General features: G+C 53.2%; 3 protein-coding genes across 3 annotated transcripts; 1 reads left to right on the top strand and 2 right to left on the bottom strand.

Moving 5' to 3' along the window:
- Positions 1–1,627: 1,627 nt before the first annotated feature.
- Positions 1,628–2,224, top strand: LOC149808923 (dihydrolipoyllysine-residue succinyltransferase component of 2-oxoglutarate dehydrogenase complex 2, mitochondrial-like). Its single transcript, XM_089995086.1, has one exon. The coding sequence runs from the start codon at positions 1,628–1,630 to the stop codon at positions 2,222–2,224; it is 597 nt and encodes a 198-aa protein (XP_089851212.1).
- Positions 2,225–8,888: 6,664 nt separating this feature from the next.
- Positions 8,889–9,773, bottom strand: LOC149808922 (uncharacterized). Its single transcript, XM_089995085.1, has one exon. The coding sequence runs from the start codon at positions 9,771–9,773 to the stop codon at positions 8,889–8,891; it is 885 nt and encodes a 294-aa protein (XP_089851211.1).
- A 257-nt stretch (positions 9,774–10,030) lies between these two features.
- Positions 10,031–10,558, bottom strand: LOC149808921 (uncharacterized). The gene has a single exon (XM_089995083.1). It carries the CDS (start codon positions 10,556–10,558, stop codon positions 10,031–10,033), a length of 528 nt encoding a protein of 175 aa, XP_089851209.1.
- Positions 10,559–16,932: the final 6,374 nt, after the last annotated feature.

Genomic DNA, 16,932 nt, shown 5'->3' with positions numbered 1-16,932 from the left:
ATGGTATCATGACGTTGCAGTGCGGTTGTGCCCCACCCTGCTGCTCGCCCTGGCCTTGGAATCAGCAACTTGTTCTGAAGGGCTCTCGGTGACTGGCTGTGACTCTGCTTAGGAATAGGCTGGCCTGCCCTTCCTGCGCCACCTGCTGGCTGCCACCCCTGTATGCCGTGCTCAAGACGTCTGTTATGTGTGAATCCTGTAGGGATTAGATAACAGAAATAGCGCATTAGTTGAGTGATGGCTAGGTCTTATAATCGTGCCAGGCCGTGCATGATTATAAGGGCATTCGAGGCCGTGCACATGACCGTTCACCAAATCTGGCGGGTAGGTCTAGGATTCGGTGGTACGGTCCTCGAGCACATGAGGATGGCTAGAGATGTCTCAAGAGGGTCCGTGTCCGGATCGAATGTATGCGTCGATGCATGCCAGCATCGAGGACTTCTTACGATCAATCTGGCTTGAGCATTTGATGCCCGCCTAATTGGTGCCTTGGATGTGCGCCTTGTTAGGCGTGACTGACGGTTATTGCGTAGTAATTGTCTTGTAAAGAGATCCATCAATACCCTGTGTTTCCACACAACGTCACGCATCGCTGTTGAGAAACAGGGCAACCTAACGATGCTAGTACCAAACACCTATGGCTCCGCCTTTGTTGTAACGACAAACGAGGCAGCAACTTGCGTATATGCTCGTCTCCGTTTACCTTCCATTCATGTCTCCGGGTGGCGGGCCCCCCAGGTCTATCAATAATACTTCAGCTATTACTGCAGTAACATCCAATTTCGGCATGTTCTGTGCCAAACTGCACAGCAGTGACTGGTTCTGTGAGGTCGCCTGACGATCGTCGGATACAGCAGTGGCTGATGGTGCCAGGTCCGTGGAAGCCTGTGAAGATGCTCTTTGAGCAGTACCACTTGTTACTTCCTGCCTTTGCATCCTCTGCGCCGGCATCCATGCCAAGAACAGTCTAGAGTGGCCTTAAAATAAGCAGCAACCACAAATTGTACTGTGCTCATAGCCTCTTGAGATGTCAAGCTCACTACATTAATGTTACATGGACCATTTTTTTCACTGTGATTGTCAATCATTGCAGTTGTCACTCTAGTTTCCTGAGCCTATCTATCCAGCTGGATATCTCAGAACGCGACCTCAGCACGCGTTTCGGTTTTCTCAACGGGCAAATGCTGAACCATATAATACTTCACTCTCTTTCGCCTTGCCTGTCACAAGAGCCAGTAGAACATGGGGATGGTTTGTGTTTACCCGCTATCTCAGGATAGCCAAAGATGCACACGTCTGATTACATGAGCCCTCCACGAATTAATCGTGAATCCTGAAAGCAGCAGCATCATCAACTGTCCCAATCGAGCTTTTGTGCACTCTTATCACTGTCTTCATTATCTCGTCCGCTCAGCCTCGCTGAGCTTCCACAGGTCGCGTGCGTTCTGTGCAGCCAACCTCAGTTCTGTTGGCGTCGTTCACAGTACAAATGAGTCAATTCGCAAAGTTGTTGCAGCTCGTTCGAGTGCAGGCCCAAGGCATTGTCTGTCGCATGCACCCTCGCGCTGCCAGGGGCGGCATTGAATTTGCACATGCAGCACCTTTGTATCCACGTTTTTTTCACGCAATGACACCTTGTCTAGCCATTGACATCACGGTACCTTCTATGGGCGATTCTATCACGGAGGGATCGATTGCCAGCGTGCTGAAAGAGGCTGGAGCTTCCGTAACTGAGGATGAGCCTGTGCTCCAAATCGAGACCGACAAAGTCACAATTGACGTGCGGGCACCTTCAAGTGGTACTTTAAGGGCACTTCTTGTCAAAGAGAATGAAACCGTGGTCGTCGGCCAGGTGGTGGCGGTTTTGGATGAAGCCACAGCTTCGGCACCAGCAGTGCAAGCAGCACCGACACAGCCAGCCAGCACACGCACTCTGGGCGACCCTGCTATGACTATGGAAGAGAAATTCGACAAGGCGTTCGACAAGCCTTTCCATGGCCTTCGAAGGCATCTCATTTCTTTTCCTCCCCGCCGTTCCGCAGACGGCCAGGTAATATCTGCCATGCCAGTTTTTGACCAAACAACCTACAAGGCAAGGGGCACTGCAGCTCAGCCACCAGCCAAGAACTTTAAACTGGGCTCAATCTACATGGCTGAGGCACCCAAGAAGCGAACAATGAGTGAGTGGGAGATGGATTGCATCAATTTGGGAGGAGCTGTATAGACAGTCCGTCCTGTGGTTTGCATTGTGTGGGCTGGTCTTGGTCATGACACGCTGGTGAAAACTCAGCAACCATAGAGTACTGACATATATCACTTGTTTGACAGTGTGAACCAGGTATCAGATGGGTGTCATCATGCCCTCTAGGCTTCGTTAGTCAGGTTTATCTCCAGCCTCAGCATCGAAGGTGTGATTGCCGCCAGGGGGAAGTGGGCTCCTGATTCCAACCCATGGCAGACATGCATGAAACGCCTATGTACCAGGCATTGGATTTGAGTTTTGATGTTTTGATGAACATACCGTTTTCCCAAAGGCATCAACTGGCAGGATGCATGTTATACGAGCCTTGCATCTGCACAGGTATGGATGGCTCAGTGTCTTTGATCCCTGCCTTGTCTAGAGTTGCTGCATATATGAGTCTGTGTCACTTTCTTCACCTGTGGCAGGCTGTGCGTGGCACGCAAAAAGTTGTGAATGACTATCATTTCAGTACGTGTTAATACATGTAACAACAACGGGGCAACAGGCCATTAGCAGGGATGGCAAAGCAGACGCCGTGCACAATGTTCCTCAAACGCTGTAACCGCTCACGAACGCGTTTCAGATATACTCGTGCCATCACGTAGAACGGCTGGCCAGCCCTTGCGTCATGACATTGAGTTTCTGCACAACTTGGGTTGTGGTTCCCTTCTGCATGCTAGAGACACCACTGTTGTCTCACTGTGGCCGTTCTAATTGGAGCCTGAGTGCGTGGCCGATGCTGACAATGTTAGTACGCTGTTGCTTATGGCGGGTTTTCGCATGTTTTTTGCCTCGTGCCAAGGTCCATGGCACCCACATGCCGGCATGGACACAGAGAACTTCCCCCAAGGGTTTCTTATCGCCTTACTTCCGTACACAGGCACAGGAACACTGTTACAGTGCTGCTCTGATTGGCAGTCGGGGTTGACAAACTCAGGGGCCAATGAAGATGATGAATAATGTGCTCGACACCAAGGAGACATAGTCCATGCGATGGTGGCATTCTCGTCTGCTAATCATACCTCGTCAGTTGATTTTTTTCAAAGTGCAATTAGCACTATCAGCATCGACGAGAGTGCGGACAGGTTGCAAATAGATTCAATGGTGCAAGTGACAGGTCATGGGAAGATTCCCCAGTAACGGTTCCCATCCAGTACAAATCTGTTGCCACTACGCCAAGGTAATGAACCCTTGTACAACGTGGAAGGGCAACCAACTAGGAAGGGCCTCAATGCCGGGCAGCTCTCTACACTGACTTCCCCCCCATATCCAAATGGGTCCCTCGACATTCTTTTCGTCTTGATTGGATCTTTGCAGCCATATGGGTCTCGCTCAAACGCATCGACAGTCTCCTTCTCTCCCTGCAGCAGCAGCATGGGTGACGCTCGCTACTTTTTCAATGTGTCTTCGTACTACATGGCACGATCGATCTCCACTTGCTAAGCGCTCTCAGCAGTATTGATTTGCAGGAGATGTGCGTTGCTCCACGTGCGCCTTGGTCGTTGGTTGTCGCCAGATCATGGTGACATGCTGTAGGCAGGTCATGGACGACTGTTGTCACTTGCCAAACGCCCTCAGTTGTGGGCATTCGCGCTCTCACGCATATCTCGTTGCATAGAGTCAGTCGTGAGCCATCATGTCAGCACAAGAGAGCAAGGCAAATCCCGGTTGATGATTGGGAACTATGGTTGGAGCAGTACACAGGCACAGCCATTCCAGGCAGTCCTTGCACCCCTCTGGGAAACTTCCTGGTCTATGCTGCTAACTGGGGTGACAACGGTCCTCTTCCCCAGAATGCCACATTCGTTTGGGTATGTGATGCCCACAAACCCAAACGCTCGCAACAAAAACATTTGCAGGAGCAACGAAGCAGCATGATGCAACAATGTTACATTGCCCTCCGGTTTCCGCCGCCCCTCAGCAGAGTGCAAACACAGAGACTCAGCAGTTAACCAAAAGGCAAAGCATCAATCTGTGTTCAGCAAAAACTCAATCAAAACTCAATCTACAAATGTGCACATACGCACAGAGAGTGTACCCTGGCAGCGCCTTCAGGGTTCAGGACAGCGTTCCCAACAAACGAGACTTGGGATTCATCGAAGCCAAGGGATGCCGCGTGGAGGTGGAGAAAGCGGTGCCGTTTGCCGTTGAGCTCATAACTCACAATGGTGATCCGAGCCGGGTATCTCCCGGTGTACTGCCGAACCGACAAACGCTGAAGAGGAGGTTCTCGAAGCTGTCCCTAGCCCGGTCCTCCACCACTGCCCGCTCTTTCACCTCCAAGTGCCCAAACCATCCCGCTCCATTCGCCACCATCCAGTAGCTGCCCCCTTCCGATCTTGAGCCGGCCTCGGACCGTGTGTAACCCCCGCTGAAGATGAGCAGCGCGTCTGGGTCCTGTGCAGCCGCCTGTGCGCATGGGGCTGTTAATACATTTGGCTCGTCAATTTACTAGCCCGCTTATGGCCAGTACATCCCCGTTGGTGCACAGTATTTGAGATCAGAATGCCTGTGTCGAATCAATGCTCCTCCCAATGTTCAATCCTCCGATGCCCCAGACATACCCTGGCGCAGACCTTGTTGCACTGTCAACTATGCTTTGAGGTCTGCCCCGGCAAGGGATCTCAGCTTGGATTGCTTTGCAAGTGAACTTGTGGATTCATGTTCCAAAAGAATGCTGCAGTGTGTTGTGCAGGACAGCGCTCTTCATGTCATGGTACGTGCCAGAGTGACTGCGCACGTCATTGGAATGCTTTGAGCAAGAATTGCTCAATTCTCACCTTCCGGTACTCCCAAGCTCTGGCTGACTGAGCTTCATTTCACAGGTGATTTGAATCTTCCCTTGGACAAGGGCATTTTTGACAATAATAGCCCATGCCTCAAGACGCGGCCTGCTCTGGCATAGATTTCCGGATGGACATAAGAGGATTTGGGCCTTGGGAATGCGAAAAAGAGGGTGCGCTTGAGTTGTTGTGAACAAAATAGAACAGATCAATCCATCGGATATCAAGCCATACTAACTGTTTGGAGCTTTGGCCGCGCGCACCTGGGATGATAATCATTATCATCGATGATGATGCATACCCAGCGCGTGGAGACATCTTGCTCGTTCTACCCGGCGGACTCACGGTCGCGGACATCTCAGTGGTGCACCCCTGCGCACCCTCCTTTGCGCAAATCGCACAGACAGAGGGTGGCGCAGCGGCGCATCGCGATCAACTGAAGCGGACAAAGTATCAATCCGCTGACCCCAACGGCTATGCCTTCAGCTCACTGTCGCATGAAACTTTCGGGCGCATGGGGAACGGGGCTATGGAGCTGCTCAATACTCTAGCGACAACAGCAAGCGCTGGAGGGGATGTTATCAAGGCGGGTTTGTCACAAACGCGCTTCGTGAACTCAGCATCGGCCTTTGTAGGGGCAATGGTGTGATGTATCGGCGCTCTCTTCAAGTTCTGGCTCGTGCGAGCGGCCGCGCGTTCATGACAGGCTTGCCTGTCCCGACCGCTGACGTTCAATGAGCTGTATTGTTTCGAATGTGTTGATGTGGTTGTTTTCGGCCTAAGCCGTAGCTCTTGCTCTTTCTCTGTGCGATGTAATGATGCATACCCACCTCCTGCTTCCTGCCATTATATATGTGATGTAATGATGCATACCCAGGGCGGAACAGAGGCACAAGTACCTTGATACAGATAGGAAAGAGTAGTTTTGGGAATCATCACACCTCCACTCCCATCTTGATGTGCTCTACGAATGTCTCCACGATGCCGGGTATCTGCTGGTAGGACTGTAAGAACCAGTCATTGGGCGAGTGAAATGCTGAGGTGTTGTAGCCCATAAACACTGAGTGGCCGGCAACCATGACCAAGTTGGTGTATGCCCTGCCCTTGGCGGACTGAGCAGTACTGCTGATAACGTCTCCATCTGGACTTGCCCAAGTATGACCATCCATCCAAATCCACTGCACGCATACTGGCATAATCATCATATGGTGGCGTTTGCTTTGTCATGCCGATGAAGATGGAGTACTGCAGCCCCTGAAACCTATCTAAGCGTGATAGATTCTGACGCCTTTCCCAATGTAATGGCTTGTATGGTTCATTTCTTGTTATACATCAAGTTCAGTGCAACTGGATTTTGCAAAGACATGCCAGTCTCTCTGGGTGCAAAAGTCCATGCAGCTCCTGCGCAGTCGGGACAGGCGAGAATGCGATTGTTAAAGACAGCTTACAGTACTTTACTATATTACGTGTAAGAAGCTATCGTGGAATTGAATGTATGTGTATGTCGCCCGTTTGTGCCCTATCACCACCTCGAAGTTCGTCATGACCACCATCGCCAAGGCTGCACGCACATTGAGAATCAGGCGGAGACGCTGACAGCTCAATTTGCATCACATAATGTTGCATCATCATGTAACCCACCCAATCTGACATCCTGCGCCACTGTGTTGAGCTCACAAGTGCCAACGCGTCTACACGAGCACAGTGCTGGCTGGACATACCGTCACTGCCACCACCGCCAGGCAGACGAATGCCACGCAGCTGAATATCGTCGCACTATTGATGATGCAAAAGGACCTCCAATTTCGTTCCGGCTCTAACAGATTCCGCTTGCGGGATGTCGCGTCGCTCGCGGTGAATACCGCTGAGAACAGCGGACTCCCTGGAGTTGGCGTAACACTCATCACAGGCAAAACGGCATGGGCAAGGCGTCTGAACGGCTGGAGCACGAATGATATGAATTCCGGCAGAAACTTACGTTTCTTCTTTGTCGAGTACATGCTCCATGTTCCATGTCGCGCACACTACCTAGGTTTACACACGTCTTTCACCAGCATTGACAGCATGTTCTGCAATTCTTAACTGTAGAACATCATCACGAAGGGTCCTGGCGAGGGGTGCAGGTGAGCGTTGCTAGAGGCGATGAAAAACATGGAATGGCCCATTCGTGTTGCGAGATAGGCCGGAACCCTGAGAGTAACCCAACCCTGTGACAGGGCTTGTCTCGCTTGTCGTCAGCCAGCCGTGTTGCCTTTGGCGAGAACGATACTTAAAATGCCATGTAAACTGCCACCTTATCGATAGCTGCCGTTAATTGCTTCAATCTATTGCTCTTGTCAGACTTGATTCGCCTTTCATGCCTCTTTTGGCCATTAATAGCCGCTGACCTCCCTGGCCTTTTTGAAAGTGCCTACAACCCTCTTGTCGCACGACGATAGCAGGGCATCATCGTTCTAAAACCAAACGATCCAACTTGCCACATGCTTTGATGTTTCTTACAAGCGCGTGAGGAAAGCATTCGAACAGTCTAAAAGCGCCATGTGCGCCGGTGACCGAGTGAATCATCGTCATGTGCATGTATTTTAACTCGCGCTCGTGCGGTTCATGGGCGCAAGCTTCTCTCGCTTACCGTATGACGGACGGGACAAGATACGGCGAGATATGACATCATATCGACACGTCCACGAGTGGTTAGCTGCGACGGGTCAACAAAAGAACTTGGTCGAGCGTCTGCTTGACGGCGGTGGCGTTCATGTCGATGTTAGCCGCTGAGTTGTTCACTGCCTCGTCTCCGGTCGCTTGACGCTGGGTCGCCGTTGGCTGCAGGTATGTCGCTTGCTGCTTCTCGGATGCTGAAGCGGAGGGCGTCGCATGCTCAGGAGTAGGTCCCAGCATACGGATGTGCTGCACTGATCTGGTGCCCTCGTGGTGCCGTCCACTACCCCACAGCCGAGTCGACAGCAATTCCCACCCGAGCTTGCATGCTCCCCGTCCTACCGGTGGCAACCCCGCCACTCTCCCTGCCATCGCTGCTTACGATGCGCAGTGTGGTGCGAATTGCTATGCAGACTCCATGACTTGAGATGTAGGCCTCAGTGCACTGTCTTGGTGCTGTTCTGATGATGATGATGTATCTTTTTACAACACTACCGCATCCACATGGACATTGGCAACTCCAAGAACTACTTGGGAATCCGTGTTATCATTACCACCACCTGAGGCAAGCGTACCTGGACCAGCCTGACTTACCATAACCTGACCTGACATATCTTCTTCGTCTTCGTCTTGTACCCTGCAAGAAAGGAGATCAGCCACAGCTGACCAAAAACGACCGTCAATGCCTTTGGGAGATCGTCGCAACCCACACTCAGAATCTTTGTCAGGAGATCAACCCCCAACAGAGATTCCAATTTAGTTGTCAAATTTCCACCTTGTAACCCAAGACCTCCAACCGTTTCAAGAAATTGGTCTATTTTAGGCCACAAGATGGGACAATCCACAGTACAGTGAACACAGCCTGTGTGAGCATCCCCCAAATGCTCATCGCAGTCGTTGCAGTGATACTGTAAGGGATCCACAAACTCGTAAGTTTGATTTTGAAGTCGGCTTCGTAGGGCAAACAGTTTACCACTCCTGGCGCTCATGATAGTACGAGCCCGAACAGAGGGCAAACTTGACAGATATGGTGCAAGACTGCGTGGTTGTTCACCGATGCACGTCCACTTCCATGGCACTGCAGAGTGCGGCGATGCAACATATCTGGCTTTCCCCCGAATTAGGTGCCAACTCCAGATATTGTCGAGGTAGGTGTTGCCTATCAACCTCATCAGTAGGCAACGCCTCTGCTCCCAGCACTGGCATATTCACTGTACGCACTCCCCCTTGAGATCTGGAGGAGGTACGCCTAGCGACCTGCTGTTTTCTAGGGCCTTGAAGATGTCAGAGATATTCAGGTCGTGGCAAATGTCCGCTGAAAATTTCTGCACCTCGCCTTGCCAATTGGCCCCTGCCCTTGGGCGCCCGACGGCTCTATGCCCGGGAAAACGACTCGCTTTTGCCAGTTTACACCATCGAGTTCCTTGTAAAGTGGACAAATGCTTGTCATAGCATTGTTTAGAGGCATCCATTAGAAGCGAGGGGGGCAGTAGGCCCAGGTCTGTGAACAAGACTTCTGAGGCAACTTCTACGCACTGCAATCCCATCACTGCTCGCATCGCCTCCTTTGCGACGACGTCAAAGCAGCGTCTATTGACTTGTGAGGTTGACCAGACCTCACTACCAAACAGAACTGAGCTGTAGATGAAGGTCTGGATCATCATGGCGCGGGTTTTGATCGGGATACGATGACAAGCTAGAAGTGGCCTCCAATACCCCAAGGCAGCACGCATTTTGCCCAGTGCTTTGCTTGCATGTAAATCCCAAGACCCGCTTTCTGTGAACCAAACTCCCAAGTACTTATATGACTGCACCTGCGACAGAGCGTGCCCATCCAGTGTCCAGGTGTTCGATCGCTGCTCAGCTGGGACGCTCGCTGATTCACCTTCCTTAGCATGGAACACCATCACGACACTTCTCACTTTATTTGCTTGCATACGCCAGCGTTTCAAACATTCAGCCACATGGTTGAAACTGACCTGCAAGTCCTGGGGATCAAGTGTCAGACCATTAAGGTCGTCAGCATATGTGAGGGCCCTGACCTCGACCCCTTGCGCAATGCAAATTCCTTTGGGGCCGCCGTCCGTATGCATCGACTCCAACAGTCGTCGATATAGATGTCGAAAAGTAGGGTGGAGAGGGGGTCACCCTGTCCAACGCCTACCATCAATGGGAACGACTCCGACATCTCACCAGCAATGCAGACCGACGATTGTGACTTTGAAAACAAGTCTAGCAAGACCCTCCACATCTTGCCTTTTACCCCTTTAGCTTTCAATTTAAAGAAAAGACCTTCCCTCCAGACCACATCGTAAGCCTTCTTAATGCCCAGGAAAAAGGCATAAAGGGGCTACTTTGTTGCACCTGACTCATTCACCATGTGAGCCATTGTAAAGATGTGGTCGATGCAGGAACGTCCTTCCCGGAAAGCGCATTGAGACTCATGAAGTCCCACCGTTTTCTCAAGCCGTAACCGGACCATGGTGCTAAACAGTTTGCGGATGATTGAGATCAGCGTGATTCCCCGGTAGTTTCCTGGGTCAGTGGAGTCTCCTGCTTTGTATAGACTCACTATAATCCCAGTCCCCCACTTTGTGGGAACACTTTCATTTCGCCAAACCCGGTTCAGCAGTGACATCAGCAGGGCTTTCAGTTCTCCTCCGCCATTTCGGATAAGTTCGCCTGTGATGTCGTCGCTATCAGCCGATTTATGTAGCGGGAGATGATCTATGGCGCTATTGATCTCCTCTTCCGTAAAATCCCCATCTAACTCTGGCTGGAAGACGTCCTTGACCTCTTCTTGCCAATTTTGGAAGTCTGTTTCTATGTGAATCCGATGGTCTGCAAGAAAATCTGGATCTTCCGATGGACTTGCCATTTTTGCGTAATGTGTCTTGAAGACACTGGCGATTTGCTGGGGATTACAAAGTTTCCTTGCGAATCATGGATCCCCTGACAAGCCGTCGACGCTTTCCGAGCAAAACCAGCTCTTGCGTTTCTCAGCTGCTTTGCTGATTGCCACGTCAGTTTAGAAACCATAACTCTTATCCCATAACTGTACCGTGGCCAGCTGGTCTGCAACCGACTGCTGAGCTTTGAGCTTTCGCTTCAGTCGGTTCTTATCCTTCCTCAGAGACACAAAAGCGTCCCAGTCTTGTGGGTCCTTAGTGCGCATCGCTAGCTCGTATGATTGCTGGCTCTTCACTCTGATCTCATTGTACTCTGTGGTCCACCAAGGAGCAGTGCGCCTGCCCTTGCTTAAATTATTTCTAGTAACGGAAGAAATCTCCGTTACTTTGAGAAGCGCGCAAACGTGATACATGTCAAGCTTTTTTGCATATGTCCAACGGAAATGCTTTTGATTGGTGGAGATGTTTTTCTTCGGTCTTCATTCATTCACCACATGTTGAAGGTACGCGTTGTACGCTCGGCGACTTGCAACTAGCCAAAACTTGCGACTGAATTGTGCCCATCAGAGCAGCGATAATATGATCCGGTGATCTCTTTCCGTTCTGCGAATGTAGTAGCGGACGGTTGAAGATTCACGGCCTCGACACACATGCTGAAGGTACGCATGTTGAGATATGAATATCAGCTAGTCAGTAGGTGCTGGACGCTTACGAGAGTGCTAGGTTACGTAGTGCATGCATCACGAGAACGGAACGTTCGAGTGAGGTTCCGTGCATAACGAGAGCATTGCTGAGAGCTACGATAGGTGTCCTCAGTGTAGCAGTATATACTGTAGTGCTTGGCATACATTATTTCGTGCTTCTAGTCCCTGAGTAACCTATTTAACAGAGATACTGATGAGCGGTGTAACATTCCTCATTTTGCACCCTGTCATACTTCAGCAACGCACCCCAACCCCTATGCCCCTGCTCACGAGTGCCCCGTGAGGCAAACTGCACAATCTCTCCGCAATGATGATTACTCCGACCCTGTTAATGTTCGTTGTGATTGTGCTTGTGTGTCTGTCTCGTGCTCGCTCGCTTGCTTTGATGGTGTGCTCGCTCACGTAACCCACTCCGACGATATTACTGTCACTTCCCTTGCTTTTGGTTGCCGCGAATGGCACATCGTCCGCTCTGACTCTCAGTACTTATCCTTTGCTTATGACACTCTCCATCTCCACGACGTGCCTCCGGCACTGACGGAGGCAGCCACCAGCAGAACCCTAGTGGCGGCAGTTCCGGCGCTTCCCGTGCTATGCTCACACGGAGCCACCTGCTCCACCGACCCGCTCTTTCGCCTTGCAATTGTACTTGTACAAATTTATACCCCATGCCACCGTTGCATACACCACCGCTCCCTGACCATGCCTGGCTGCCACGTTAGCGTGGGCAACCACTTGCGTGCTAATATTAGCATGGCTGGTACCAACACGGGCTTGTTCCCTCGTTGTTCCCTCTGCGGGGCACTTCATTTACCCATCGCTGTCTTTCCCTGCTGCCTTGCTTTTGCTGTCGGTCTGCCCCCCGTAAGTCCCTGGCCTTGACCAACGTTGTTCCTTGTGCTTGCCTTGATGAATTGCGGGTACTTGCTCTCCGGCCCCTGTGGCGAAACCCCAGGTCCTCAGAGACGCACCAGGTCCTCAGTGACGCACAAGCTTCCTTATGGAATTGCTCTCTTAACCCCTCGGGGTCCAGCGTGCTTGCACAGTCTGGCAATCCCTTTTTACAAAACGAACCCTGGCCAAAATTTTCTTGTCAGTGCGCCGCCTTCTCTCGCTTGCGACTGGGTGGCAAGAAATGCCCACTCGTGTTGTGCAATGCGCAGCATGACTGAGCAAGTCGACTCCCTTATCTACGCGCGACGCGCGGCTTTCAATTCTACTCTCGACCAAGCGGATGCTGCCTTGGCCACGGCCCAACCTCTTGATGGTAGTGTGGTTGGCCTCGCAGTTGAGGGGGTGGTCATCCATCTCCCCGCATGCGGAGCTGCTGCACCGGCTACGCAAGGGATGGGACGCGGTGCTGGCCGCGCCTCTCGCGACCGAGGCTCACACCAGGGCGGCCGCCTTCCTTCGAGGGAACGTGGTCTCCACGGACGCGGAGGCTGCGCTCCTCCAAATGCTGGTGCTGGCTGCCACGACGGAGGTGACCAACCACCACAAACTGATGATCAACTGCTCATCCATCGTGTGCACATGGCGCTCCCTGCTAATGCGCGTGCGGCGTTTGAGCTGAGGTGACGTGCATTGTGCGCCCGCAGGCTTCTGGCATTCTCAAGATCCTCATGAGACTCAACGTTGACTACGACCCAAGCTTCTTAGCGGACAGTACTTTGGATGTCATATGCGCGTCTGTTGCCCAACTCTCTGCGGAGCTGCTCCCAGCAAGCGCATTTGCCGTCCCTGACTCAGCGCAGTCTCAGCTCCTCGCCGCCTTGGGCGGCCTGCCACATGTCAGCCTCCTCCAACCGAGAGTGGCGCCGGAGAATGCCACCTTGGTCCGCCTGCACGTGCGTGCGCTTCCCCCGGGCGATGGCACAGCCTCGGCTCCGCTCGAACACATGACTGATGTGCCATGTGTGGACTGGGGCTAATGAGACTCGCGGCCCTGGCCGCCAGCGTGCCCCTTCCTGCGACCACTGCGCACAGCGACGCCCTGGCGAACCGCCGCGTGGCGGCCACATTCCAGCTCTTGCATGTTGAGGGTGTGCGGGCAGCTGGTGCACACTCCCTTGTAGCGTTCATCAGCGTGCCGCGCATCCCTGAGTGGAACTCCGCTTTGTCAATAGACACTGGCTTCACTCTGGGCGTTGGTGCGATGTCGGTGCGCGCCTCGTGGGATGAACCTCTGGTCGTCCCCCGCAGCCTGACGCCTGCTGCCGTTGCTATCGTCATCTCCCTAGAGCATGATAATAATCATGCCTTCTGGACGTCGGGAGCGGATGCGTACCGAATGAGGGATGTTACCAGAGCTCATATCGACGCGGCAGAGGTAGCTGACATCACATACTCGAAACAAGGGCTGCTAGCGGATTATGTCAGCTATGTCAATGCTCACTTCTCCACGGTGCAACTCAGCACTGACCTTGGGGAAGTGCTGGGAGCGCCTCATCTGAAGCTACAGCAGCGACCCCGTGCCGGTGGTAAGTGGCCGCTGCAGTTTGTCGCTGTCATCCAACAGCCGCGTATATGTGGCAACTCCCGAACCTCACCTTCCCGGGCCGGACGACTGGCTTCTCGATCGCTGTTAAAGCAGCGGCTGTCCCGCCAGCACAGACGGACGGCTGGCTCGTGATCGGCCGACGCGGCCGTACCACTAACGCCTTACAAACTGCGCCTCGGCCTTTGGCTGTGGCTGTCATGGCGCCTGCTTTGAATGCGGCCATCGGTCTCAGTGCGGCGCGAGCGTCGGCGGCGCTACGCATGGCGCCCCGTGCCAAGAGAGCCCCACTATCGGCCACCGAACCATCTGTCAGCACTTCCATCGAGCCTTCGCAACACGACAACCCTACCCCCGATGCCTCTCAGCCCATGGAAGGAGTCGAAGAACATGCACCGAACGTGCCGCTTGACGGCGCGCCAGCGCAGGAGGTCCCTGCCATTAATGACGGGGCCGAGGCAGCGAATGTTGCTGCTGAAGTCGCTGCTGGCCTCCGTGTAAACAGCAAACGCCAGCAAACTGTCTGCCGTCACCCTCGGGCGTGATGACACTGCTGATGGAGCTGTCTCGTTGCAAAAGCGCCTAAAAATCGCCGGGTATTCTCCTGTCCCTGCTCCACCCATGCATTTGAACTGCGCAGTGAGCTCTTTTTGCCTCGTCTTGCACATTCTACCACATTACTTCGCCGTGCCTTGCGCTGAACGGATACCTCGCGCCCGCGTTCGGACGTTGGTGCTCTGTCCTGCCCGGCGCTTAAAAACATGGCTTGCGATTAGCATTGCTGGCAAATGTGCTATACACGTGCACCCCCATTCAGTCGTTGCTGTTCCATCCGGCTCTTGCACTGACCTAACACACTGTTTGCTTGGAGCAGGTTACCACATACCCCACCACAAGGCAGTGGAGCAGCTGGCCCCAGCTACTTGCACTCCGGGGGTGGGCTCCTCCGCCGTGGATCTCGCCGCCAGGGCACACCAACCGCCCACCAATGAACCAGGCCCCATCAACAAACACACTGCCAGTTGTGGCAGGCTGCATCGGCACGTGGTGCCTAACCCTAGCCTGTCATTCTCATCTCGGCTACGCCAATGTTTGCTGACCATTGCCCTTGCGCCCTGCGCCTTACGCGCCGCTAATCTCTGTTGAATTTACACGTCACACACGAACGATACTTTATCTCTGTTCGACAGATTGGTAGAAAACTAAGCCGTACTCACATAAGAAAAGTGCAGCACTTATATATGAACAAGCATACATGACATCAAGCCTCAGTATCATGGCGTTATGCCTGTGAGGCATGGCGTAATACTCCGATGTATAGCGTAAGACTAACACACACGTTCCAGGCACATCCTAGCACGTTCTCAAGTACGTAACAGTAGAAATATATCCAATGTTATTCTCACGATATATCGAGAGAACATATGCAAGTTCCTACGTACAGTTGTACATTTTGACCTATAAATGGTCTTCCTCAGGCGCATACATGGCCCAATGTCCTACATGTGAGGAAGGCACCGAGTGACCTAATGAGGTGACCCCTACAAATCTCAACACTCCCCTCAGGAGGTGCCGACAAATCCAAAACAACAAAAACTGACCAAAACGCCTGAGCTCCCCACTTGAGGGCGCTCGGCTCAGATATACTCTTGAACAGCAAATAGGGAAAATAATAGAGCACTAGCTCTCCTATTCCCCATTGCCTGTCTCAACCTTATTCCAGCCAAACCGGCCACCAACGAAAAATGCATACGAGCCAGAACCAGCAACATGCATACTGTGTGCAGCTCCGCACCACCCAGAATAACGTGTAACGCTCCTGCAGAAGCGTACATCCGTGCAAGACCGCACAATGCAATACCGCATAATATGTCCGTGCAAAACCGCACAATATAGATCATGCATAATGTGCGTGCAAGACCGTAGTTTGCATCTGTGGAGGTGTGGAGCGCGCCAGCCGGCGAAGCAAGGGCATCAACAGTGCAGGCTGAGTCATCATGTTGTCGCGATGTTTTCAGGGCGTTCCACGTGGCATGGCCGCCAGGTGTATCCTTCCACGCAGAGTTAACGCCGTCGGCACGCTGCTTGTCCGCGTCAAGTTTCGCCGCGCGCAGTGCTTTGCGTGCAGCAACGTCGGCGGCCTCCAGAGCACGCGCATGCACGGCGCTTTTGTTGGCCAGCCAGCGGGAATGGGCAACACGCCGGCATGCGAGTACACGACGAAGCGAGGCACTCATCCAGGCCTTCGTTTTGCCAGGAGAGATGCGCGCTCGACCAAGCGAAAGGGACGCCGCGTCGTTGATGTAGCAGAGCTGCCGATGCGATTTCAACGTCACTCTGTGTGGGCTGATAAGCGTCTTCGAGCATAGGTGAAACAGCGGCGTCAAAGGCCTGTGCATTGGCACCGAGGGCTGTTTTGTACGCACACAGTTTGTCAGAGCAGGACAGGTTGCCCAACCGCCATTGGAAGAGGGTGTGCACGGGGGCAGCAGGGGCCGCAGTGCTCGTGGGCACTGTGAGCAGGAGGGGGACGTGGTCGGAGGATTAGAGTGCCACATCCGTGTCCGTTGCCGCGAGGGTGCTGACGCCCCTGTGCCATGCGAGCGTACCCCGGCTGCCGATGATGTGGTCCATAATTGTGAGACCACGGCACGTGGGCCGGAAGGCGTCCGTGGCCCTGCCGTTTAAGAAGAACAAACCTTGCTCCTCGCACATGGCGAACAGGTCGCGGCCCGCTGCGTTGCTGCGGGGCATTCCTGAGATAGACGCACGCGGCAGCTCTTGTCCTAAGGGGGGCGGCACTGCGGCCACGTGCGCATTGAAATCCCCAAGGAGGAGGACATGACCCCGTTTCCGGCTATAATGCTCAACGTCCGCGCGGAGACGGAGCAACGCAGCTGCAAATTCTGCAGAAGCATGCGATGCGTCGGGGAGATATACACTCGCGATGTACGTGTCGGTGTCCCGACCATCACCTTTGAGGCGCCCCCATACTGGGCGGTAAGCGCCCGTCGCCGTGCGTGGCCCCAGGTACGTGAAGCGAGTGGCAACCTTGTTGCTGAACAAGAAGCCTTGGCCACCACCTTTGCGCCTAGCGTGGCTGCGTTCGCCCCTATACTGGTAACCTGCGTCAGTAGTCAGG

Source organism: Nuphar pumila, unplaced genomic scaffold, assembly GCF_984573655.1.
Source record: "Nuphar pumila unplaced genomic scaffold, dmNupPumi1.hap1.1 HAP1_SCAFFOLD_1976, whole genome shotgun sequence".
In the NCBI taxonomy this organism is placed as follows: Eukaryota; Viridiplantae; Streptophyta; class Magnoliopsida; order Nymphaeales; family Nymphaeaceae; genus Nuphar; species Nuphar pumila.
This window is presented reverse-complemented; position numbering and strand designations above follow the sequence as displayed.

Excerpts from the sequence above, each read along its gene's own strand:
- LOC149808923 (XM_089995086.1), top strand. The coding sequence starts at position 1,628 with ATGACACCTTGTCTAGCCATTGACATCACGGTACCTTCTATGGGCGAT.
- LOC149808921 (XM_089995083.1), bottom strand. The coding sequence starts at position 10,558 with ATGGCAAGTCCATCGGAAGATCCAGATTTTCTTGCAGACCATCGGATT.
- LOC149808922 (XM_089995085.1), bottom strand. The coding sequence starts at position 9,773 with ATGCATACGGACGGCGGCCCCAAAGGAATTTGCATTGCGCAAGGGGTC.